At 40.4% G+C, this 27,047-nt stretch overlaps 1 protein-coding gene and 1 long non-coding RNA gene across 6 annotated transcripts in view; both read right to left on the bottom strand.

Moving 5' to 3' along the window:
- Nucleotides 1-427: 427 nt before the first annotated feature.
- Nucleotides 428-8,472, bottom strand: LOC114009095 (uncharacterized). Its single transcript, XR_003550570.1, has 3 exons — nucleotides 6,711-8,472; nucleotides 1,170-1,661; nucleotides 428-682 (listed from the first exon to the last, which is right to left on the bottom strand). It is a non-coding gene; the product is annotated as an uncharacterized LOC114009095 (long non-coding RNA).
- A 278-nt stretch (nucleotides 8,473-8,750) lies between these two features.
- TMEM71 (transmembrane protein 71) overlaps nucleotides 8,751-27,047 on the bottom strand; it is a 59,479-nt gene continuing 41,182 nt past the window's right edge. For 2 of the 5 annotated variants that reach the window (XM_027774594.1, XM_027774595.1), the window contains 2 exons: nucleotides 18,435-20,836; nucleotides 8,751-9,037 (listed from right to left, as the gene is read on the bottom strand). In XM_027774594.1, the coding sequence (XP_027630395.1) occupies nucleotides 20,749-20,836 (88 nt within the window). In that variant the 3' untranslated portion in view covers nucleotides 8,751-9,037; nucleotides 18,435-20,748. The remainder of the gene's footprint in view (nucleotides 9,038-18,434; nucleotides 20,837-27,047) is intronic. The other 3 variants (XM_027774596.1, XM_027774590.1, XM_027774592.1) reach the window with 3 other exon arrangements.

Below are 27,047 nucleotides of genomic sequence, written 5' to 3'. Positions count from 1 at the left end.
CTAGTCCTAGACACCTCCCATTAACTCCCACCTCCCAGCACTGCCCCACTGGGTGTTGAGTTTCAACAAGAGTATTGATGGAGGCACTCAAACCATAGTAGATGTTGACCTTAAAATTGAGTACACTATTACTCTCACTTTATAGGTAAAAAAATCTCCTTTGACTAACCCAGTGATAAAAGTCTGAGAAAATCAGACAGCTCTTTTGTTTGCTTCAGGGATTTGGGGAGGGCAGCATTATTTAGGTTCATCTGTTGCATACATCTGAGGAGTGATGTCTTCCATTCGGCAGACTGAAGATAGGAAAGAGAAGGCAGAACAGGACAATGAATTATCTTTGGTGCTTCCTTGACCCATATCTATGGATATTAATTTGTATTATTTGGGTGATTTATTCAAATACCCCAAACTTCCGACATTCCAGTAATCAAATGGAAGTACAAAAACACATCTCAAAATCAAGTATAAAATAATTTTTAAATTGTTATCTCATTGTGCTTGTCCAAACTTCTCCCATCTCCATTAGTTTAATAAAGGCAAAACTTGATGTTTTAGGAAGGACTTTTACTAATTTGAATAAACTCAGAGGAGAGTAACAAAGAATAACTAGTTCACCGTTGAGGACTCAAGTACAGGGGCCTTCAGCAAGTGATTTTACTTCATTGCATCTCCATTTCCTCATCTGTAAAATGGGAAAAATTAAAGTTCTTACTAGATTTTAAAAACGTAAAAAGATTTTAAACCTTAACAAGGTTTAAAAGAGAGGGTGTGTGACATGTCTGTCCATAAGCTGTGCTCAACTCGTCTCAGTTTGAGATGGGAAGATTTTAGAACATGGCTACAAATACTTTCACTTCCTTCCCAATTTGAATGATGGTACACGTTCCTCTTTCCTTGAATCTGAATGTGCTTCCAATCACTTTGATCAACAGAGTACAAGGAATAAACACAACATGACTCCCAAAGCTAGTTCATGATAAACGTTGAATCCCTGAGCCACTGAGAAGTCTGACTGCCCTGAGGCAAATGATATTGGAGAAGTCAACTCTAGATGTCCCCACAACCCTAGTCTTCCAGCCCACCTTGCCCAGACACTAGACACATGATTGATTCTGTCTTTAAGCTCTAAACTAGTCTAACCCATCTCTGAATATGTCTGAAAGACTGACCTCAAGCAATGCCACATGCAACAGAAGAATCCCATCCATTCAGGACTCCGTGGAAAGGTAATGCCTCATTTGGGCAGAAAACTGGTTCCGGTGGTTTCCAGACTTTCTGTAGTTTAAGTCTTCTGTCCAAATGTTAATGCATAAGACACATAGAAGAAAATCTTTTCAGGACGTAGCAGGTGTCAATGACTTTACGCACCAGCATGCAGGGAACTGAGACAATCGAAGCAATGATTTATCCATGGAGACCTGGAAAAAGGATAGCCTTTGATTTGGTTTGGTGTTGAAGGTAGAACACATGGGCCAGCTTGTGGGAAACTCCACAGAAGGCCTTGAAGCACTGAACTGCAGTCTCTTTGGCTGCCTCTAGGTCTACTGAGGCCATCCTCTACATGTCCAGATCACCCCTCATCTGTGTCTTTAGTAGCCTTTTCAGCTCCAAATTCTGTAATATAGATGCTCTTTCCACTTAATGAAGCCAACAATTTTCACCTGAAAAATAGAACAGCATAAATTATGGCAGTGCATATTAATTGCCATTGGTTAACTGTAAACCCTTATTGTCAGAGCAGCTTATTACATTTCATTTTTAAATTATTTATTTTATTTTATTTATTATTATTTTAAGTTTACTATAGAGCATGTGTGCTCACCAGAGAGAGAGGGGAAGTGAGAAAACAAGTCGCCAGGTCCAGGATTCAAACCACGGCGGGCTATGTGGGAGTCTAGCACCTCAACCACCACACCACCTACTGGCTCCATTACATTTTGTTTAAGTAACCCCTCCATCACATCCCATAACATCCCAGGTGAAAAGCTCAGACAGTTAATCATAGCCCTAAAGAACACAATCTTACCAATGGCAAGTCCAAAATGCACCCAGAGTCCAGGGGATAGAATAAAATGTTTCAATTCCTATCAGGTCTGTCTCTCTGGAATGGGACTTGGCTTACCCTCTTGCTTTCTTATCCCCTGACTGACTTCCTTACTGCCTCTCAGTCCAGCCTTCTCCACTGCCTCCCAGCTTCTTCCTGTCAGTGCCCTGAGAGGGTTAGACATGCCTAGCCTCAGTGGGAAGCAACTAGGTTTTCAGATTCTTCTGAGGAGAGAATGTCCAACACAAAATGGAATCTTGGTCATCCCTACAGTGCTACTTTTTCATTTTTTCTTCTCCTCTCCTCTTTCTTTGTTATTTGTTTTCACCATAGGGCTGTAGAGAGACAGAGAGAGACAAAGAGAGGGAAAATGAGAAATCATTCCTCCTCCCCCTCATGGGGGGAGGGGGATAGCCATGCCACAATCCCTTCTCCTCCAGCCTCCTTTTGGGATTTTGGGCACTCATGTACTTGTGCCTGGTGTAAATTTTTTCTTTTCTTTTCTTTTCTTTCTTTTTTTTTTTTTTTTTAAGGGTTTTTCTCTATGGTGCAGGTCCAGGACTCAAGCTGTGGTCAGCCCTTTTTTTTTTTTTTTTTTTTGAGAGGTTTTCACTATAGGGTGCATGTGCTCGCCAGACAGACAGAGAGAGACAGAAAGACAGAAAGCGAGAAATCACCCCCCAGGGGGGATGGCCACACCACCATCCCTTCTCCTCCATTCTCCTCTCGGGATCTTGGGCAAACACGCACACGAGCCCGGTGTGAGTTTAAGCCACCGGGTCCGGGACTGGAACTGTAGTCGACTACGTGGGAATCCAGTGACATAGCCATTATGCTAACCGCTGGTCCCGTGCCCGGTGTAAATTTTAAGCAACCAGGTATGGGGCTAGAACTGCAGTCAGCTATATAGGAGTCCAGCACCTTAAGCACTATACCATCAGCTGGCCCCACAGTGCTACTTTTGAAGTGGACATTTGTCACATTTTGGAGCATGATTCTCCTTGGGTTTCACTGTAGAAAAATTCTGAGTGCTAATTTCCTGCTGGAGAAAAGATAAAGCTACCCTACTATTTTACCAGACACTAGATATTACCTGCTAGGAGCTGAGCACGAAAGCAAGAACTTCCCTTTGGTTGAGGCCAAATTCTTTACTACACACCTACTCAGATTCCCACCATTTATGTGAGCTCTCTAATAGTCTTCCAGTCCTTTGGATTCTGTTGCCAGGATCAGTTTTTGTTGCTGGAAATGAGGAGCCCTAACTGAACTAACTTTGATGCCTTAAGATGATCCAGATACCCTTGCCATGAGGGGGTAGAAAGCAAGAACCACAGCGTGAAGGCACTGAAGAATTCAGTCTTGCCCTGTTCCCATGCAAAGTCTCTGTCATCAGCACTTGCTACCACAGCTGCTGTTAGTGTGAGAAAGGGGTGTCTAAGGTTTTTCTTATTTGTTTGTTTGCTTCACATTAAGCCTTTATGGAGCCAGCAGGAGGCATAGTGGTTTAGGTACTGGGCTCCCACATGGCTGACTGCAATTTGAGTTCTGGACTTGGTGGCTTGAAAATCATCCCAGGCGCCTGTGTGTACATGTCCAAAATCCCAGGAGGAGAGTGGGGCAGAAGGGATTGTGGCATGGCCATCTTCCCTGGGAAGTGATTTTTCACTTTTCTTCTCACATCTCTATCTCTCTCTGGAGAGCTCCCTATGACCAAGAAAAAAAATAATGAGTTTAGCACCAAAGTCATCTTCAGACATTTCTTTCCTTTTTTGAGAGATATTTTGCTATAGGGCACATGCATTTGCCAGAGAGACAGAAAGTGAGAAATCATCCCCCAGGAAGATGGACACACCACAGTCCCTTCTCTCCCATTATCCTTTTGGGATTTGGGGCATGCATGCACATGTATCTGATTTGAGTGTCAAGTCTCCAGGTCTGGAACTCAAACCACAGTCAGCCACATGAGAGTCCAGTGGCATAACCATTATGCCATTCAGTAGTCCCTGACATTTATTTCTTAATGGGCAAGTGGTGTCAGGTGTTGAGGCTTAAAAAAGAGAGAGAACAAAACAAAACAAAACAAAACAAACAAGTTATCCACTAATTTAATTTTCTCAGAGAACCAAGCAAATAATTGTTTTATTCAAGCTTAGTATTAAGACCCCTGCATCTGGCTCATAGGAACCTGGTATCAGACAGTTACTATTTGAGAACCATGGAGTTGTACTAACTCTGGATAGGGACATGAGTAAATGCAATCCACAAACGTGAAACTATATCTCCAAAGACATTAAGCCTTTTTAATATAATCTACAAGGATAAACTTGAAATGAGGCCCCTGGGGAAATTGCAAGCAACTGCCAATTTTGTTAATGATAATAAGTTTATTTTAATTGCTAATATATTCCTAATTACTCTAGTTCTAAAATGTTTACTTCACTGTCAGTCATCTTCTTTGATTTATGCCTTTGTGAAAAGACTTTGTCATATCAATCAACCCTTCTCAAATTTAGTGGCAGCTACCGAAAATGATCTCACCTTCCTTGTCACACAGCTCACCATTTGCCCAAAAGCAGAGAGAGACCTTACCCACAAAATCTTCACAGTTGAATCTTCACATTTTCCAGCTAACACAGAAGTCATATTTTCAAGGCTTTGGATATTTTGTAGAAGAGAACTGGCAGTGTCTATTTGGAACTTTATTTTTGATCTACTTTTCCACCTGCCCTGAATGTGTCTGTGTGTATATATCTAAATAATTTTGTGTTTTAAGAGCATGAGATTTCATTAGTGTAAAAGTCCCTAATTTCAGTGGCTTAAGGTCCACATCAATTCATTTATTAATTTTTTTTTTCAGCAAACAATATAGAGCCCTTGGAGCTGGGGATTGAGTGGTGACCATGACTGAAAACATTTCAACTGCAGAAATCAACTCTAGGTATCCTCCCCTGCCCACAAGCCACTTCTATACTCTTGGGAGTAAGAAGGAGCATGGCAATAAATGCAGAAATAAATAAAACTACATAGGAAGATTATGATATAGGCTGTGCAAGAAAAGAAGGTGACAGAATTAGAATGAATTCTACTTGGTGTAGACAGTAGATCATCAACTGTCTTCTCTGAAGAGGTGACACTGGGGTGAGACCTGAGAAGGAGAAAGAAACAGTTTCATGAAAATTAAAAGGAGATTTACACCCCCTAAAGATAGAGAAATGCGAAAGCTCTCAGACTCAAGAGAGTTTGCAAGAAAGGGGGACCAGCATGGCAGATGGGGCAGGTGAGCAAGGAGGAAAGACAAATAGTCATGGCATAAAGAGACGGGTATACTTCCAAAGGTGGTGGGAAACCTCCAGTACGTGGTATGGAGATGTGTTCTGACTCATTTCTCTAAAAGGTGGTTTTGGCCACAGTGTGGGAAATGGATCATGACAGGATAGGGGGCTGAAGGCAGCAAGACTAGGAGTGGCAAGAGCAATGAGGCAGCTTCTGCAGCAGATTACAGAGCAGATTCTGAGTCTGTTGGACTAGAGAGAGGGCTGTGGTGATGGAGAGATGTGGGTATGTTCAGGACAATTGGGGGAAGTGACCCTGGAGCTCACTAGAGAGCAAGGAGAGAGATCAGTGCTCTTGGTTTCTTGACAACTGTTGTTTCCTGACCTGGAGAAGATGAACGGGGAGGAATGGAGGAAGAATGGACTTGAGGGTATGTGAAATCGAGACAGTGGACACATGAAGTTTTCCATGCTACCTCTGTCCTCCTATTGGGTCCTGTGTTGCTATTCTTATATAGCACTGGCCACATTTGACTTACTAATTATCCAGTCACCAGTCTGTCTCTCCTGAACTGTGAACTTCATGAGGATGGAAGCTATATCATTTCCATCTTTGCTTCTCCAATCCTTATCATAATGTCTCAGTCACAGAAGATACTCAATAAATCAAGGAATATTTGCTGAATGAGAAATTAAACAAAATAATACTAGGGCGCAACCACAGTGGTGCAAGCAGTAGGGCACTGCTATGTGAGGTTAGGGACACATGGGAGACCTGGATTTGGTCCAATCTAAACAGCCTGGGGACTGTATGGTGCACCTGTAATCCTAACTAACTAGGAGGGTGGAGCAAGAGGATCATGGCTTGGCAAGAGTATCTCAAAGTTGTTTATCTTGTGGTCTAGCAGATGACATAGTGGTTAAGACACTGGATTCCCACATGACCAACCTTGGTTCGAGTCCTGGACCAGTTGGCTTGAAAATCATGCTGGGTGCCTGTGTGCATATGCCCAAGATCCCAGGAGGAGAATGGAGAAGGGATTGCAGTGTGATCATCGGTTATATATATATATATATATCACTTTCTCTTTTAAAAATAAAAACCAATATTTGGCATTTACTCCCAGTTCTAGATTGTCACGAAGTAGAGGCTGAGGAGAGAAAACTTATAAATAGCATCAAGAATAACAAACGGACAATATATTAAGACTTTGGCTATAGATATTTACTTAGGTATTTCTATTTAGTGCTTGCCTACATAGACCAAATACCAGAATAGAAATCATTCATTCAATGCACTCACTCAACCAACAGTTTACGAGCTGCTTCCAAGCACTTGGATGTATCAATGAGTCACACAAAGATTGTTGCCTGTCAGGGGCTCACAGTCTCACCATGTAGCAGAGTGATGGTGTCTCCAGTACTCTACTGTAACCAGTGAGTCTTTTCCTTCTCATCTCTCAATGATGTCAGGGTGCCTGCCTTTCCAGAGCTGGGGCTATCTCATTTCATCTCTTTAAACAGGCGACTGATCCAGGTCCTGCAGTCTGTAGGTAGGTAGGTCCGCACTTAAGTGAGTTCTCACCCTGCACAGTGAGCTTTGAATGCATTCTCGTACTCAGTCCTTGCCTGCCACTCCAGCTGGCATTGTCCCTATTTTGCTGGTGTGGGGGTGGATGCTTCGGGCTAAGTCCAGGCCTATGGTGTGGATCCCAGAGCCTCAAAGTCCACCTGTCTCGAAAGCTCCTGTTTTGAATCACTAAATTAGGCTCCTTTCGGTTTGTATCATTGCTGGCATTAACTATGTGCTAATTTGCCACAGAACCCATTAAACAGTCAGGGAAATGTTCCTTCAGAAACCGCAGGGTTTTTTTTTACTCTCCTGAGGGTATTTAAGTCAGGTACAAATCTATAGGATATTAAATTACTACTTAATTAGAAGACTAAATTACTTCATGTAAACTATAAAAATATAGTGTCCTATCTACTCCATAACCGCATGCATTCAAAATGTCTTTTTGCTTCTTAATTGTTGATGTAATGCAAATAATAAAGTTTTAATTCAAATCTAGGTTCAAACGTATTACTATTTATGTGACTTTGGGAAAATTACTTAATTGCTCTAATCCTAAATAATTTCACCTGGCAAAATAAAGCCAGTAATAAGTTACTTCCAAGTTAAGTATTGAGAATGTCTACCCTGTGGCTAGAACACATTTGATTCTACTAAATAGATGGAATTTTTTAGTTTTTTTTCTCCTTCACATCTTAGATATTGCCCAACCTGGTAACCTAGACAGCTGGTTCTCTGGTTCCCTGCGGGAAATCTTTAGCACTCAGTGTAGAAGGCATCTCTCAGTTCTGTCTGCACGAGATCCATTCTCTCGTCTCATCACAGTGCCCTGAATTTTCACCATGGCTCTTTGCGCCTCTACACCTCTGTGTTTTTGGTACAGCCCACCCATCTCTGGGCTGCAGAACAGTGTCTAGTCGAAGGTCTGGCCAGTAACTATTCTGTTGTCTGCTGACCATGTGTTTAGCTCATGGATGAACACATAAGCTAAGCTAGGCCATCAAGGTAAACAGTGACAAACAGCACTGAGCCGAAGACTAGTGCTGGAGCACCTACAGACACTTCCATTTTCTGCTGAGATTCCAGTCACTTTGGCCACTGAGGTAGAGGAGCCTGCATGAGGATGCAGCTAACATATGGAAGAGAAGAGCAAAGGGGTGGAAAGAGATCCCTGAGGATATGGCATCACATTTGGATCAAGGAAGACCCTGATCTTTTTGTGCACATGAGATGCTAATGTTGCTTTTCCTAAGTCAGTTTGAGTCAGATGTCACTGCATTTGAATCAGATGTCACTGACTTGCAGCTGGAAGAATTCTTAGTAATATGTTCAAAAATAGGCCACCCTCATGGTCTAGTGGTAAAGGGAGCTGGATCCCAAAATGCCGATTGCATGGTTCAAATCCTGGCTCTAGTGACTTAAAAGGCATACCAGGCTCATACTTGCCCCAATTCCTGACAGGAGGAAAATATGGAAGAGAAAAGATTGGGTATGATGATGCTCTGTGTGTGTGGGGGGGTACCTTCCCCCATCCTTTGCTTTGTCTCTCTTTCTGTCTCATGTTTCCATCTCTCTCTGATGAATTCATGCACTCTCTGGAAAAAGAAAAAAAAAAGATTAAATATATTCAATTCGGGACCAGCAGTTAGCATAATGGCTATGTCGCTGGACTCCCACGTAGTTGACCACGGTTCGAATCCCGGACCCGGTGGCTTAAACTTACGCCGGGCGTGTGTGCATGCGTGCCCAAGATCCCGAGAGGAGAATGGAGGAGAAGGGATTGTGGCTATATATACATATATATATAAATATATATTCAATTCACTTACATTAAAAGTATCGTGTGAAGGACTGGTGGATATAGATTTTAATACATGCAATGAAACTAAGAGTGTTTTGCCAGTTTCCTTAGGATTTTAATTCAAGATCATTTAAAATAGTATAGTCTGTTTCCTCTAGAAGATTTTGACTCTGGTTGAGAAATCCCTCTTCACATTCTGCTGCGCGGGCTATAAGGAGTATTCATGCACAGGCGAAGTAACTGAAGGGAGAGCTGGAAATGTGGCCCAAGACACGAGGTCATTTCTTGTGCTCCAAATGCCGTGCTGTGCCACTCTGGGTAAGTCCTTGCACAGCTTTTTGCCTCCTCTGTAAAATGGGATGATATTAAAATCTACATTAAAAGCCACTTGGGGGACCAGCAGATGCATAATGGTTACAGGACTGGACTCCTACATAGTTCACCACGGTTTGAGTTCTGGACTCAGTGGCTTAAAACTCACACTGGGCACGTGTGTGTGCATTCCCAAAATCCTGAGAGGAGAATGGAAGAGAAGGGATTGTGGCATGGCCATCTCCCCTGAGAGGTGATTTCTCTCTTTCAGTCTCTCTGTCTCTCTGTCTCTCAAGCAAACACACATGCCCTATAGCAAAAATCTCTTTAAAAAAAGTCACTTGGATATCAAAAAAGGACATCATTGTTAGTGGTTTTGGAAGTTATGAGGCACTTATAAATGTCAACTACACCTATTTGTATTTGAAATGTAAAAGAAATAGAGGCTGGGGTGAAACCAAAGCTTTGCTGTCAAACCTGATCACCAGAATTAAACTAGGTTTGTTTTCCCTATTTATTGACTTTTAAATTTTAAAGTCATGTATGTTTATCATACCACACCAATAATAAAAAGATATGTAAGGAAAAAGTTCATGTCACCCCAGCAACACAATGCCATGCTCTGAAAAAATGTTGTTAGTTTCTTGTGTATCTTCCATATTCTTTTATGTTCATTCCTATATAACTACATTTTATTTTTAGTGTATTCATAAAAATATGAACATTTCTCTAATTTTTAAATGAAAATATGCATGCCTCTACTCCATGACAATAAATAGTTATATTTGACTCATATTTTTAAAAAGTAATTAGGTTTTTACTATAGGCCATGTGTACTTGTTGGAGAGAGACAGAGAAAGGCAGTGAGAGGGAAAGTGAGAAATCGCCCCCCAGGGGAGAAGGTCACACTGCAATAATTTCTCTTCCATTCTCCTCCTGGTATTTTGATCACACAAGCACATGCACCTGGCATGATTTTCAAGTCACCATCTGGGACTTAAATCATGTTCAGCCATGTGGGAGTCCCGTGCCTTACCACCAGGCCACCTGCTGACCCTTAATTCACAGTTTCGGAAACTGCTTAATGTGCATCCTTTCCACCGCCCTGCTCCTTTCCATACACTGAAGAAAGTGCTATGGACAACCCACTCTCCAGGAGCACAGATCTGTTCCCCACCTCCTGGATCATGGAGTGACTACACAGATTATTTGGACTTCTGCACAGGAGGTTTTTCTACTCTCTGCTTGCTCATTTATTCAATTAAGCATGACCAGATATAAATAAATCTGGTATGCATGATGTCTATTTTATACTTTAGGTAAGAATCTAATATCATTTTCTTTTGCCACTCAAATAGTTTAATTTGGGCCATTAGAAACTCTTTCAGTGGGTTCCTATGTCACTCCTATGTACGGCCATCATTATTATTTTTAAAAATAATTCCTTTATATCTGGAACTACATGATAACCTAGGCTTACCTTGTTTATTTCATATCCCCAGATCTAATGTCCATTATTCTCCAAGGAGCCCTCATTTCATTTATTTGAGAATGATATTAGAAGCCAAGATGGATTTGAGGAAGGCTTGTGTGGCTAGCAGATAAGAGGTGAGAAGGGTGAGACGAGTGGTTCTAGATAAGGCTGCAGAGCAGAACCATGTGGAAGATACAGAGCTTTGTGGGCCATATTGAAGTGTCCAGAGAACATTTTTGGAACAATGAGAAGCCAAAACATGGGTTAAATAGGAGAGTGACATAATGTGATTTACTTCATGACTGCTGTGTCTGCTGCATGAGAAAGTGAATAATAGGGGTTGGTGAGGGGCAAGAACAGGAAGGAAACAAGTTTTGGGGTTAATGTTGCTATCTCAGAAATGGTAGCAGCAAGGAAATAGTGAGAAGTGGTGATAAACTGTGGACTAGGAAAACAACATGGGTTGCTGATTATTTGAATGTGAGGTAAGGTCAAAAGAGAACTCAGGGATGGCCACTCAAGTCATGAAAATGAACTAATTTATTGCTGTTGGTTTTTTAAAAATAAGAATTTGTATCACAAATATACCTGGCTTTCCCAGTGACCTCAGTCATTCAATTCCCGTTTTCTAAACCCGAGTTTTCTTGTTGATAAAAAAGAGGTTGAGGGACCAGCAGATGATATAATAGTTACACCTCTGGACTCACACGCAGTTGACCCAGTTTGAGTCCCAGACCCAGCAACTTAAAATTCATGCTGGGAACGTGTGCATGTATGCCCAAAATTTCAAGAGGAGAAGGTAGGAGAAGGAATTGAGGCATGGCTGTCCCCCAGGGGATGATTACTTGCTTTCTATCTCTCTGTCTCTTTGTCTCTCTGTTGAGTGTTCATGCCCTATAGCAAAAAATCTGTCAAAAAATATAAAAAACAGGTTGGATCAATCATGCCAGAGCATCCATCAGTCTGGTGAACTTCAGAGTTGGTGAGTCTACAGAACTGAGCAAAGCCAGTCAAATATTTTAAATGATCAATACTAATAATGGATTTTGATCCAGGAATAAGGAGACAGCAAATACACGCAAACCAAGCCTTATTTCTGACACCCAGAAATTAATGCATTCTAGTGTTTAGACAGCCAAAAAACAACTCTATTCCAGTATCTCCTGAGACTCCCAAATCCTAGTACCATTTCAACAGCACCGGTCAGGTCTACTGTCTCAAATCTGTCCCTCTTCTAATTCTTAGACCCTCCCATTCCCAGAGTCCAGTCACCAACCTCCTCCCTGCCAGGGCCTTTAATGTACTAATTTCAAACTTTTCTCTCCTCCTTATTCCCCAGTAATCCATTTGAACCAGTCATATATATGGTCAGAAGAAATAGAAGGCTGAGATGACTACAAAACGAGCTCGGTCTCAGGAACAAATAACTAAGCTTCCCTATTTCATCTCATTTACATATGCAATTGCCTACAAGGAGATGCTTCCAACAACAAAATATGGACACATCAACCGCCCGAGAGCAAACCACGTCATGCCTGCAGACTGTTTGCCTTTCAGGCTGATGAGTGAGGCAGTGGGGATGAAGAGAAGATGGGACTAGCTGCAGCAGATGGCTGGAAAGGGACTCCCTCTGATGTGGCAGAATTAGAAGGAGAGTGGAGAAAAACAGAAGAATACACAGAGGCAGAAAGAAAGTGAGACATGAAAAATGAAAAAAAAAATAGTCACAGTAAATCGGACTGAGAGTGGGTATAGAGAAAACAAAAGAAAAAGAAAACTGGAGAAACATTTTATTATTATTTCTCCATTTTTTCCATATGGATGAATATCATTAATTTATTCAACAAATATACATACAATTTATTCAACAAATATATGTATTTTTCATCTGAAAAACATGGGACTAGCAGTGTTTTGAATTTTTATTCTTTTATTTAAATTTTTTAAAATATCTTTATGCTGGGAAGGGGACACTTCTTCTGCTGAAGGAGGTGACATTTAAGGATGAAGCACTTGAGTTTCTTGAGGAGAGAGTTTCAAGATAACAGCAAGTATAAATTCCCCAAGGAGAAGTGTGTTTATCATATCCAGGGAAGAGCAAGGAAGCTGGTGTGGCTGGAGAGGAATGTGTACTGAATTAGGACAGGGAGAAAGCTGGGGTAGCATCCTATAGAGACATGTAGACTGTGAGAAAAACTTGGCTCTTCCTTGAGGGAAATGGGACCCATTGGAGGATTTTGTGCAAAGGAATGGCATACTCTGACTTTCATTATTACAAGACCACTGTGCTGTGTTGACAGTGGCTATAGAAAGAAAGGTCACAAATAGGGATATCAGTTAAAAAGGACATTGCAGTAAACTAATAAAGAGGGGATACAATACACAGGGAACTCAAATGTCTTACGTGAAAAAAAAAAAAAGATTAACCCAATTAAAAGATGGGAAAATGAACTGAACAAAATATCTCTAAAGAAGACATATGAAGAGCCAAAAAGCATATGAGGAAATGCTCAACATCCCTCATCATAAGGGAGATGACAATTAAAACCACAATGAGATACCACTTAACCCATGTTAGAATGACAAAGATTAAAAATATAAAAAGTGGTAAGTGTTGGTGGGGATGTGGTGAAAAGGGAACTCTCCTACACTGTTTGGTGGTATTATAAACTGGTTCAGCCACTGTGGAGAACAATATGGAGGTTCCTTAAAGATCTACAAATAGAACTACTATTTGATCCAGCAATCCCACTTCTCAGTATCTACCCAAAGGACAGGAGAATGCTCAGTTGGAAAAGCACTTGCACATCAATGTTTATTGCAGCATTATTTATGATCACTAAGACATGGAACCAACCCAAATGTCCACAAACTGATGAATGGATTGAAAAAGTGTGGCACATATACTCTATGGAATACTACTCAGCCATAAAAAAAAAATAAGACCCTGGCATTTGATAGAAAGTGGTCAGATATGGAGAATCTATTGCTGATTGAAGCAAGCCAGGATATGAAAGAAATATATTGTAAGTATCCACTTAATACATACCAACTATCTGCACTTTATGGTAGAGATAGAAATATTGGAGGGCATAAAAGCAGGGACAATAGTTAACCATGATGAAGACTGTGGAACGGTGTGGGAGAAGAGAAGAGATTGGAGAAGGATAGCAAGAGAACAAATAGAGAGGCATGACATTAGTGGGATACAGAAATGGTTTATTACCTGTTGATGATGATGCGTACAGTATTCTCAACTGGACTGGTCTGAGAAGTATTTCATGTTGGGTAAAGTCTTTTTACAAGTAAAATGATAAATAGTGATTGAATGTTTAAAAAAATAATTGGAATAATAATAATCTGAAAAAAAGAAAAGCTATTTGATGATGATGGGGATTTTAATGTCTTTGTATTGACCGAAATGCATGGTATTCCTTCTGGAAAAAGAAATATAATACACTGAAAAGTTATATGTGATTCAATGTAATATGAACAAGGTTATGATAATGATAAATAAAAAATAATAAAAGAAAAAAGAGAGGGGATACAAACATTGAAATTGGAGAGCAGGGCTCAAGTTCAGGCTATATTTTGAAGGTGGACCCAACTGAAGGATTCAGCTGATAGAGCGGATGTAGGCCACAGTACAGAGAGAGACATTATGGGTTCAATGACCTCAGAAATAACAGTGTTAAGTGAAGTCATCAAGGTGGACTCTAATATCACTGAAGTCCTCATCAGAAGGAGAAATTTAGATAAAGACACATACAGAAGACAGATGACATGAAGAAACAGGAAGAAGGCAGCCAGCTACAAGCCAAGGGGTGAGGCTTCAGAAGAAACCCGCCCTGCCAATCTTCTAACCTTCAGAACGCTAAAATAGTAGATGTCTGTTGTTTTAGCCACTCAGTTCTTAGTACTCTGTTTTGAGCAATCCTAGAAAACTAAAGTGAGAATCAAGAATGAGTCCCAATTTTTTATTATTTTTAAGTCTTATTTATTTATTTTTAATTTGATCAAAGAGGGGAAGAGAGAGAGAGAGATGGAAAGTAGAAAGCAAGTCGTCACCAAGTCCAGGACTTGATCTGAGGTTGGCCATGTGGGAGTTCAGTGTCCCTAACCACTATGCCGCCTGCTGGCCTCCCCAGTTTTTTATTTAAAAAACTGAAAAGATGAAGTTACTACTAGCTAAGATAGGGAGGGCAGTTCAGAGGCAGATTTGGAGGGGATAGAATTATGAACTCTGCTTTGAATATGTTAAATTTGAGATGCGTATGCATTCAGATGGAAATTTTGGTATATGAATGTGGAGTAGAAGCCCATGCTAGAGAGGAAATTGGAGGGGTCATGGTTTACAGAGGAGTTTACACTCCTGAGATTGATGGGAGCACTAGAGATGTGAGTACAGACAGAGAAGAGGTCTGGCATGTGCCAAACTTAAAACTTGGTGAGCTGTGGAAGAAACAGCAAGGGAAACATAAAACTAGTGAGGCAAAACAGGAAACCCAGTGGAAAAAGTGTGTCCAGAAGAAGGGAGTGCAGAACTATATTGTACTGCTGTGTATCAGGTCAAATGAGGACGAAGAATTGACCATTGGATTAACAGTACTGAAGGTGGTTGGCATCTTTAGCATGGGCTGATTTGTCATAGAAGGGGTGAAATCTTGAAAATCTTGAAAATTAGGGTGGGTTTGAGCAAGGCTTAGAGAAAAAGAACTAGATACAAGTATAGAGGACAAATCTACCAAACAATTTTGTTGCTACTGCAAGGAGAGAAATGGAAGAGGGGAGTAGTTATAAAGGGAATCAGAAGAGGCTTATTTAAGACAGGAATTATTACATCATGCTGGCATGCTGTTGCTGTAGGAGAGAGGGGACAATTTCTGGAGCATTTTCTTTTCCATAAGTAGATAAGAGAGAGTGGGTTGCAATGTATGAGTGGTAAATTAGACTTAAACAGCAACAAGGACTCTCCTTCCATAGAAACAGGAAGGAAGAGAAAGCAGGAACAGATGCCTGTAGGTGGGATATATGTGGTGGCAATGGCTAGTTGTGTCTTTATAATTGTTTCTATTTTTCTTAGTGAAATAGGAAGGATGGAATCAGCTAAGAATGAGACTGGAAGAGAATGTACTGAAAGTTTGAGGAGAGAGGACAAGGTATGAAATGGTCACCTGGGAAATAAGAGAGTCAATAAATAGGACTGGGTAAGGTGATTGCCAGGCACCACGAAGTACACCTTGAGGCTCTTGGTCATGAATTTAAAGAAAGACCTGGGTGTGTGTTTTCTCAAGCCATGTTCAGCATGTGGGTGAAGTTGCATAATAACAACAGTGTTGGATTCAACCAGTATAGTGGTTTTACCAGAATTGCAAAACAATGATTTTAATAAGAGCCCATGGAACGTAAGCTGAATAACATGAATAAAGACATGATGAAGGATGAGTGAAAAGGGTCAGAATCAATGGAAGTTTTAAAAATTTTTCATTATTATCATAACCTTGTTTATATTATATTGAATCACATATAATTTTACAGTGTATTACATTTATTTTCCAAAAGGAATGTGATTTGAATTTGATTCCAGGAGTGTTGAAAAATTGTTGTAGGTGGAGAGGAAGTGATTTGGAAAGATGGTAGTTGTTAAGTGTGAAATGTTCAAAATGGAGATTACAGGGGAGGTTCAGTTATTGTTAATGACAAGATCCAGTATCTGACTGTGAGAGTATCTGACAGATTTGGGGTGAAAGACAAGATAATAAGTAGAAAAGTAAAAAAACATGTGAGTGACCAGACAAGATGCACAGGACAAATACTTAACAACATTACCCACCATAAAAATACAAATAAAAATCGCAATGATATACTGCTTCATACCCACTCAGAGTTGGCTGTCATAAAAAAGATATTACCAAGTATTGGGAACCAGCAGTTAGCATAATGGCTATGTTGCTGGACTCCCACGTAGTCGACCGCGGTGCGTGTCCCGGACCCGGTGGCTTAAAACTCACGCCGGGCGCGTGTGCGTGTGTGCCCAAGATCCCGAGAGGAGAATGGAGGAGAAGGGATTGCGGCGTGACCATCCCCCCTGGGGGGTGATTTCTCGCTTTCTGTCTCTATGTCTCTCTCTGTCTGTCTGGCGAGCGCACGCGCCCTACAGTGAAAATCTCTCCAAAAAAAAAAAAAAAACATATTACCAAGTATTGAAGAGGCTATGGGAGAACTAGAACCTTTATACACTGTTAGCAAGAGTATAAAATGATGCATCCACTTTGGAAAATGGTTTGGCAAAAGTTAAGCATAAATTTACCATATAACCTAGCAATTTCATTCCTATGTATCTACTCAAAGGAAATTGAAACACATGTCTCCACAAAGTCTTGCATGCGAATTTCATAGCCACATTTTTCATAATAATCAAAGAATAGAAACAGCAAATGTCCATTTATTGATGTTTGGATAAGCAAGTGTGGTATATTTATACAATAGAATATTCTACCATAACAAAGAATGTAGGGAACCAGCAGTTAGTGTAATGGCTATGTCACTGGACTCCCACGTAGTTGACCGTGGTTCGCGTCCCAGACCCGGTGGCTTAAAACTCACGCCCGGCACGTGTGCGTGCATGCCCAAGATCCCGAGAGGATAATGGAGGAGAAGGGATTGCGGCGTGACCATCCCCCCTGGGGGGTGATTTCTCGCTTTCTGTCTCTATGTCTCTCTCTGTCTGTCTGGCGAGCGCACGCGCCCTATAGCGAAAACCTCTCCAAAAAAAAAAAAAAATAACAACAAAGAATGTAGTAGTGATTCATGCTATGACATAGGTAAGTCTTGAAAGCATTCTGCTAAATGAGAAAAGCCAGACATGAAAGGCCACTTACTGTATGATTCCATTTCTATGGAATGTACAGAATAGATAAACCCATAAAGTCACAATTGATGACTGATTATCTGGGGCTGAGAGATGAGAATGAATATGACTTCAAATAGGGAGAATCATTTTGTGGGTGGTAAAATATTTTGTATTGAACTATAGTAATGGTTGTGTAACCCTAAATCTGCAAATCATTGAACTATTTGCTTGAAACAAGTGAAAATAAGAGCACACAAATTATAACTTGATAAAGCTGTTTTTGAAGGCATTTTGAAATAAAGATAAAAGAAAGAATCTGATAGACCAAAGTATTAGAGGGGAGAGCCACGTGTAGATTGATGTTACCAAGAAGAAAGACAACAGTTGTACTGGAGAGAGTGATAATGAGGAAGGTACTGACATCTTCAAGGACTGGAGGGTCAGTAATTGACTACACCAAGAAGGGGCAACAGATGGTGTGGTCTGGTGTCATGAGCACCAAACCTGGATGTTTTAGAAGAATAAGGAGGGGCAAAATTAATCACCAAAACATCCCTGTGAGGTAGACAGGGAAGTACAAATGGGAAATGTCTTGGAGTTTGGGACAGACCTGAGCCCCTGGTTGTAGATCCTCCAGTGATTGACAATAGACTCAAGCAAGTGACTGCCCTCTTGGTCCCTTATCTGTCAAATTAGAATAATAATCCATATCTACCTGGGGCTGACAGAATGCAGGAGTATTCTGAGGGTGAAACTATAGTAAAGGTATAGATATCCAACTCACATTCTATAATAGACCACAAGGAACATTTATCCTCCAATAATCTCAATTTTACTGATGGAAAACCTGCCCTTTAGAAAGATTAGGTGATTTGCCCCAAACCACACAGCATTGAAGAGAGTGAAAATATCGTAACTCTGCACACCCACTGTACTGCCTCTCCCTTGCAAAGCTGCCTCTCAGAGACAACTGTCTTCTAGGGTTGCTATTCTGATTCTGAGACAGAAATAAAAGGTAAGCATTCAATTCCCTTCAGTGCTATGAAATAATTATATCAGAGATGTGTAAAGCGTAGCATGAATGAACGTGGCACACAAAGGATACCTTGGGAAATCTGGACCAAGTCGACATTTCCATCCCACCCTGTGTCACTTGTGGCTCTTTATCTCTGCACCAGACACAATGTATTTCTTGCCATTTCTTCAGTGGGTCATGCCCAGCCATTTGCTTGTCAAACGATTATTTATTGAGTACTTTTTAAATGCCAGGCAGTATTCTGTACACTGGGGACTTAGTGAAATCTTGGAGATTCTGTTCTGCTGAAGAAAAGAGGGCAGAAGAGAGGGAGACCAAGCACCAAAACCAAGGTAAACAAAAATCACACAGCACATGTGAACAAGAATGATAGAGACACCTGATCCTTTCAGATCACCACCCAAGGGGTCTTGTTCTACCTTGTGCCACTCATGCAGGTCAAACAAAACCAGCTCAGTATAACAGAGTAGAATTTTATTATTTGATCAAAGAATGGAAGAGGTTGATCTAGTGCTCCAAAAGCATCTTCTTCCCAAATGGGAGGTAAGCAAATACTTTTACAGAGTTTGGAGCTGATATTACAAAGTGGGAGGGAACTTCATTAGCTAATATGCTAGAGACTGGAAGATCCAAGATTGAGGATTTGACATCTAGTGAGGGGCCTTGAATGAATGGCAGCTCAGAGAGAACAAGAGGGGACCAGACTCATCATTTTATAACTACACCAATAACCATTCATGAGAGTGAATCCTCATGGTCTAATCACCTTTTAAAAGTCCCACTGTTTACTACTGTCACAATGCAGTTTATTTTCAACATGAATTTTGGAGAGGATAAACATTCAGACCATAGCACTGAACACAGAGTGAGATAGCAGATGTCCACCACAAACACTACACAACTCATTAAGTCTTTAAAGAGCATCTGTCTGGTCAACATTTACTGAGCACATTCCCAGCAAGCACTGGATAATTGGAGATAAAATAATGATTATGACTAAAATGATCTCTGCTGTCCTGGAGCTTGGAGTGAAAGGAAAGATGGACACTGGACCTGAGCCATGGGCAAACCACTGTCTAAGGAATTTCAGAGGATGCCTGGGAAATGTCTGTCTCTGTTATCTAGGCAGAGATGGGATCAACTATCTGGGATTACTGACATCTTGTTGCTCATCACAGTGATGTTACTACCTCCTTGTCTATCTTGCTCATTAGACTGTGAGCCCGTGAGCCCGTGAGCCCCTGAGCTGCATGGACCCTAGAACTAACCCAGGGTCTGAGAGTTGAATGAAAGAAGGGAGGCAGAGCCTGTACATTGAAGGTAATAGATTTGATTTCAGCTTATGTCCTTACCTTTTGATAAAGTATCTTTGAAACGAAATTTTTTGGTGTGGCCATCTTGGTCCCATGTTGAAGATGAGGAGTGGGATGATAGTGCTGCAGTGTGACAGATGATGACACTGCCTTTCCAGGGAATCATCGCAGGGGGCTGAGCTGCCATCTGGTGGAGCCCTCTACTCCAACAGGGCAATGGCCACATGGTGGACCCCAGATGGTGGCTGCTCTTATGTCCAAAGCTCTTCTCCCTAGGTGGCCTACTCTCACATGTCATCAGCCTGGCCATCAAGATGGTTTTCTTGGATAAACACTAGGATATTGGCAGTGGCTATCCTTAAGTTGAGGGCTAATTGGTAATTTTTAAAAAATCTCTTGCTTATTTGAGTTCCCCTTTTTTTATTTAACTAAAAAGATGATTAGTCTCTTTCAAAATAAAGAGAGTTACATTTTGAAAGTTATGCTTAAAATCAATACTTTCTCATGTCATATATAAGCTTATTTTCTTATTTGGTCTTCTCTATGACAAGAAACTTATACTATCCCTCCATAGTGTATCTAGCACTTCAGAAAAAACCACAAGTTATGAAACTGTGCCTACTTTATAGATGAGGAAACTGAGGTTCAAAGATGTTCAGTGTTAGGTCAAATTATCACACAACCAAAAATGGCAGAACAGCCAGAAGCCTATGTCTACATCTATATCTATGCCTACGTCTACGTCTATAACTACGTCAGCCTCTAAATGCTACTGTTACTAGAGGCACTATGATTGCTGTTATGATGATGATGTTGGTGGTGAATGTGATGACAGCAGCCTCTGCTATGGAAGCACTTGCTCAACATCTAGCACTATGTTAAATGTTAAGGGCGTTGCCTGCATGAACTCTTTGAATTTCCATAAAAGTACTGTGGAGATAATAGTTTTTTCCCATTATAAAGATTAGGAAATCAAGATTTAGGAAGGTGAAATAGCTCATGCCTGGTTTCATAGCAGGTGGAGAACCAGGTGACAGCAGCCCCAGGTCTGGTCAGTAGAAGTGTCATGCTCAACTCTCACTAGTATTCAAAAGATGTGATTCAGGAGAAGAAACAAGATGGGAGAATCTGGAATGTGGTCCTTGATTTTTCTTGTCACTGAAAAATAGAGAAAAGAAGGAAAATTTGGAACTGTTGGCACTGAGGTTCAGCTCTTTCCCCCACAGCAGATCACTTGCAGCCTGAACTTGAGCTTCACCCACACAAAAGTATGCTGTTTCAATTTAGACTGAGCTGGAGGAGGAGGAGGGCACCCTTTCTCTCCACAATGCAAATGACATTTTGCATTGAAAATACAAATCCCCAATGCACCAGCTTTTGATCTTCCCCCTGCATTTAGTTTTCTTTGTTTTTATTTCCTTTAAGGCTATAAAAGAATGAGAAATTTTTGCAAAGTGGTTGCCAGCTTTTAGCATCCACCTGCTAAATTGTCCCCCACCCTCAAGGTACCCGTCTGGCTCTCTAGCAGGTGTAGACTGCAGCTGTAGCAGATTTTACCCAGCATGAGACAGATGGAGGGGTACAGCCAGCATAGTGGGATACATTTTTTAAAAATACATGATCAGACCTTCATCAAGGCCTGGTAGTGAAATTCGGCACTGATAGAAAGCATGCCAAGTTGGCAGGTGTTTGAGTCTACTGCATTGTGTGAGCAATAGTGGGATTCCTTTTTTATGGGGGAAGGCAGTGAGGGTTGGCATTCCCTGTAGCAAGGCAGATCATTTTGCATATGAGTTGTTTTGAAGTAACCACAGTCATTATCTGCTTGGAGAAGCATTGCAGTGCAGGTGTGGGAGTGAGAGGAAATGGCATGGAAATCTTAGAGACCTGGGATGGCCGAAGCTCCTCTCCCTCTTTTCTTAGTTGTACGACTTAGGCAAGCCAAGCCTCTCTATGAGATTTAACTTTCTCATCTTCAAAATGGAGGATGGTGTGGCAGAGCTGCTACCTCTCCCCAAAGGTTCACATGCTTCCCTACTTTCCCCATAGCCTTGCAGAAGTAGGTCCCATGACTAACCCTGTACATGAAGGGCATATGTACACACACTGACACACATTTATAGCATGTTATATGTATCCCATTAACTATACATACACACATGCACACACACACACAGAGAACTTAAAGAATTGGCCTGCTTTGTTATGGAGGCTAGCTATCTGGAGATTCCAGTGAGAGATGACATCACTGTCTTGAGTGTACAGGCTGAAAATTAGGCAAAATGTTTATGTTAAGTCTGGTGCAGAAATCCTTCTCCTTTGGGGAACCTCAGTCTTTGCTCTGAAGCCTTAAACTGATTGGATGAGGCCCACACACATTGTGGAAGTGAGTGTGTTAGTTAATATTAAATAATTGCAACCATTCATCACATCCACAAAAATACCTTCACAGGAACATCTAGTCTACTGTTTGACCAAATAATTGGGCACCATGGACTTGCCAAGTCAACACATAAAATTCACCATTACGCTTGTCTGGAGAGATTTACTAAAACAAGCAATGTAAAATTGCCAGGGACAGTAGAGGGCACAGAGTAAGTTTCCCAATGATGGTATTTCCTATCACTGCTTACTTATTACCACTGTGAGTGCTTCTATTTTTCCCCCCCTTTCTCTGTTTTTGACGCTTTGCTTTTCCTTTTTGTGTCATTTCTATTTCCAAGAAGAAATTATCACAATGCCAACTGACCAGAGGGAAATTCATCTAAATAATTGAAAATTCTAGTTTGTAAATATTTTCCAAAAAATGCATGTATATATATATTTTGGCTCTTAAGTATCTTTGACACTTGCAATTACATGCTTAGCTGGTTCTCTGTCTGCTGTGACATCTGTTCTTTGACAGCAACATCATATTTCCTTCAAAAAAAATTCTGATTTCTAGCAAGTGCCAGGTAATTATCAGGTAATCAATAATTGTAATGATTGATTGGATTTGTAGATAGATGGATGGATGAATAAACTAGAACAAATAAAAATTATCTGTGCTTTCTAGAGCAACAAAATAATATTTCTAGTAAAAATCTATAGCATACCTTTACAACTAATAAGTTAAAAATGATATTCATGTCAGCAAATACGGAATCTCTACCATGTATTGAGTACACATTTTGGTTAAGTAGATATTATGGACTGAATTTTGTATCATCTCAAAGTGTATATGTTGAAGCCCTAATCCCCATAGTGACCATGTTTGGAGGTAGGGCATTTGGAAAAATGATTATGGCGCAGGGTGAGCATCCCATGAATGGGATGAATGTCCTTACAGGAAGAGGGGATCACACTGGACCCCTCTCCCTCTACCATGTGACAACACAAGGAGAAGATGGCTCTCTGCAGACCAGGAAGAGGGCCTCGCCAGACACCAAACTGTCCAGTGTTTTGATCTTGGACTTCCTAGCCTTCAGAGCTGTGAAAAATAAATGTTTGTTTAAGCCACCTAGCCTATCGTATTTGTGTTATTGCAGCCATAACTGACTACGATGAGGGGTGAATAGGAACCCTCTACATTCCTTCAGCACTGCTCAGCAGTATGACTATTTGGTACTTGTCCTCATTGCTTTATGTAGTGCCTGTTTTTCTAATTAGAGAGGACGTTTCCTGAAGTTAGGTGGCATCAAACCTTAGAACACCTTGTACCTGGGTCAATTTTGGTAGTATGTCTCCCCCCCCCACTTCACTCCTAAAAAAGATGGTTGAATATTTAAAGCTGAGTTATTCTCTACTTACTTTTATTCTCTACTTATTTTACACTTTTGTTTACTTTCACAATCTTGGGGAGATGCAAAGTGTGCCGAGTTTGGAAGCTGGAAAAACATGCAGTAGGGCTAAATCTGTATAGAAAACACAGTTCTTTCCTAAACACATAATATCCTGGCTACATTTTTTACATTATTTTTATTTTATTGAGGTTTTTGCTTTCTAAGCACTCATTTTAAAGTTGATTTTTTTCATCTTTTTCATAAGAGACAGAGAGACAGACACTCCCAACAAGGTCCCCATGCCATGACCCAACCACTGGCACAGATCACAAGTGTGCATGTGCCCAGTATGTTTAGGGAGGTCCTGGGACATAAACCCAGGAAGTTTTCCATGTGGGTCTAGTTGAGTCACTGCTATTAAAAGGAAAAACTCAAGCATTTATTTCTTATAATAATGGAATTACTAGGCAATCTAATGACAGGTATTTCTCTATAGAGACATTCCCCAACAAATGGACGAAGAAGACATGCTCAAATCAAAATATCATTATTTTTCAGCCTCTAATGAATTAAAGATCTAAGCATTGAGCAGAAAGGCAACTGACAACACACACACACATACACACACACACACAATGTCCCTCTTGATGAAGAATATGATACTCTCCAAGAAGTAGGTGTCCCTCCAAATACTCAAAATTAAAAATGATTAAGTCTATAGTCAACTACCAGTCAGCAGAGAATACAGAAAACTGAGGTAAGCATTAAAGTTTAGCACAAGAATGCAACCAGTGCTGTTCCTATTGAGGAAGCTCTGCATGCAAATGATCCAGCTTCCAAAGAAACAGACTTCAAAGACTGGAAAAGAAGGAAGTATGGAAGAAAACCTATGTCTTAAGAGAGTCCTAAATGACAAATTAAATAAGCAAAAGCATGGAAAGGCTACACTGTAGTATTTAGGAATGTGCACCAGTAGTAAAATCACAGAGCCAGGTCCATAGGTGATTACCATAAAACTCATGATCACAGTTATTCTGAAGGTAGGGGTTAGGGAAAGGAGAACCTGGAGGGCTTCCAGTGTAGTTAGCAAGGTTTTATCTCTTTTTTTGTTTGGTTCTTAAAAGAGCATTTGCCTTATAGTAACTTGTTAATAATACATTTGTTTTACACTTTTTTTTTGTATGTAAGGTAGCTTAATAATACATGTTTTAAAATATGACTGTTCTTATTTCAAGCTGGAAGGACCCTTCATAAACATGATGTAAGTGCAGGAATCTCATTTGTCTTCTTCACTGTCATATGCTCACTGCCTAGATTTGTTCTTGACATGTGGTAAAAACACAATAAACATTTATTTAAAAAAAGAAAAAAATGAGGGGCAAGCAGGTAGCACGGTGGCTAAGGTGCTGGACTCCCACATGGTCACCTACAGTTCAAGAATGGGACCTAGTGGCTTGAAAATTATGCCAGGCACACATGTATCCATATGTGCCCAAAATCCCAGGAGAAGAATGAAGGAGAAAGGATTACAGCATAGCCATTCCCCCCGGGGAGGAGGGATGATTTCTCACTTTCCCTCTCACTGTTTCTCTCTCTTTCTGGCAAGTACATGCACCCTATGGCAAAAATGTAATAAATAAATAAAACTGTAGAGTCAATACACATAAAGTCATATTTTAATTATCATTAAAAATGTCCACAAACTTGCAAATTTCTAAGGAGTATATTTTAGATCTCTGGGAATTTGTTTTATACTGAAGATATGGTCCTTTATAACATGCTGCATGCTTTTAGGGATGCTGTGACAAACAGAATTCTCAGAGAAGTTAAGTTGACCATTATCATGTGATGACATCCAATGATGCATGTGAGTCTTTCTGGGTGCACACACATCAGCAATCAGGCCCTGGACACCTCTGTAACAGGTGGATCTGCAGGAGTTTAAGCCTAAAATATCTGCTGTAAATAATAGGACTTAGGATCAGCCATGTGACTGGAGGCCACCACTAGGGACATGTCATAAAACCATTTTGTACACCAGCATATTTCATAAGGGGAAAGATTCTTTGAGCTATCTATACTGTGCTAGCATAGGCTTGGCAGCTTAAAACACACATTTAATAACTCATTTTCTTGGATCAGGACCACAATTTAACTGTGTTCTTTCCAAGGCTGCAAAGTAGGTGTTGTCCAGAGTTGGGCTCTCATCTGAAGAATCAGTTGCAAAAGGACCTTACTCATTGACTGTCCACTCTCTCCACTCCTTTATAGTACTGGAAATCCTAGCCAATGTGATCATACAAGAGAATGAAATAAAAGGCATTCTTGGGAAAGAAGAATTGAAATTATCTTTGTTTGCAGATAACATCATTGTGTACATAGAAGACCCAACAGTATTCACGAAAAAACTTCTCGAAGTAATAAATACATACAGTAAAGTGTCAGGATACAAAATTAACTTACAAAAATCTATAGCGTTTCTATATACAAACAAGCAGACAGAAACAGAACTGAAGAAAGTAATCCCATTTACCATAGCTATGAAAAGTATAAGATACCTAGGAATAAAACTAATCATGGAAGTCAAAGACCTTTATAAGGAAAACTATGACTATCTTAAAAATAAATTTAAAAATGACACAAAAAAGTGGAAGGACATCCTATGTTCCTGGGTTGGGGAAGTTAATATAATCAAAATGGGAATTCTACCCAAATTAATCTACATATTTAATGGAATCTCTATACAACTACAAGGGATATTCTTCACAGATCTAGAAAAAACAATCATAGAATTTGTCTGGAATCATAAATAACCCTGTATTGCCAAAGAAATCTTACACAAAAAGAGTGGAGTGAGTGGCATCTCACTTCCTGACCCCAAAATATATTACATAGCTGTGACAATCAAACAGAATGCTATTGGCACAAAAACAGACATGAGGACCAATGGAAGAATGTAGAGACCCCAGAAACAAATCCCAAAACATACAGCCAACTGACCTTTGACAAAGGGTACTAGTCAGTACAGTGGGAAAAGGAAGACCTCTTTAGCAAATGGTGCTGGAAAAACTAGGTATCCACCTACATAAAGATGAATCTGAACCCCTATATGTCACCATTAACAAAAATTAACTCAAAGTGGATCTAGACTCCCACTGCAAACTCTAAAACTACTGGTGGAAAACACTAGGGAAACTCTGGGAGACATTGGGGTAGGCAAAGACTTCTTAAGACCCCCAAAGTACAGACAATAATCCCCAAAATAGACAGATGGGATAACATCAGACTAAGAAGTTTCTGCACAACAAAGGACACAGCAATTAGTGTGAATCAACAACCATCAGAATGGGAGAAAATTTTTGTTAACTATGCCTCAGATAAGGGACTGATAACCATAATATACAAGGAAGTCAAGTAGCTTACCCAGAGAAAAATGATTAACCCAATTAAAAGATGGGAAAATGAACTTAATAAACAACTCTTTCTCTGGGGCCAGCAGTTGGCGTAGTGGCTATGTCGCTAGACTCCCATGTAGTTGACTGCAGTTCAAGTCCCAGACCCAGTGGCTTAAAACTCACACCGGGCGCGTGTGTGTGCGTGCCCAAGAT

This window comes from Tupaia chinensis, unplaced genomic scaffold, assembly GCF_000334495.1.
Source record: "Tupaia chinensis unplaced genomic scaffold, TupChi_1.0 Scaffold000459_1, whole genome shotgun sequence".
In the NCBI taxonomy this organism is placed as follows: Eukaryota; Metazoa; Chordata; class Mammalia; order Scandentia; family Tupaiidae; genus Tupaia; species Tupaia belangeri.
This window is presented reverse-complemented; position numbering and strand designations above follow the sequence as displayed.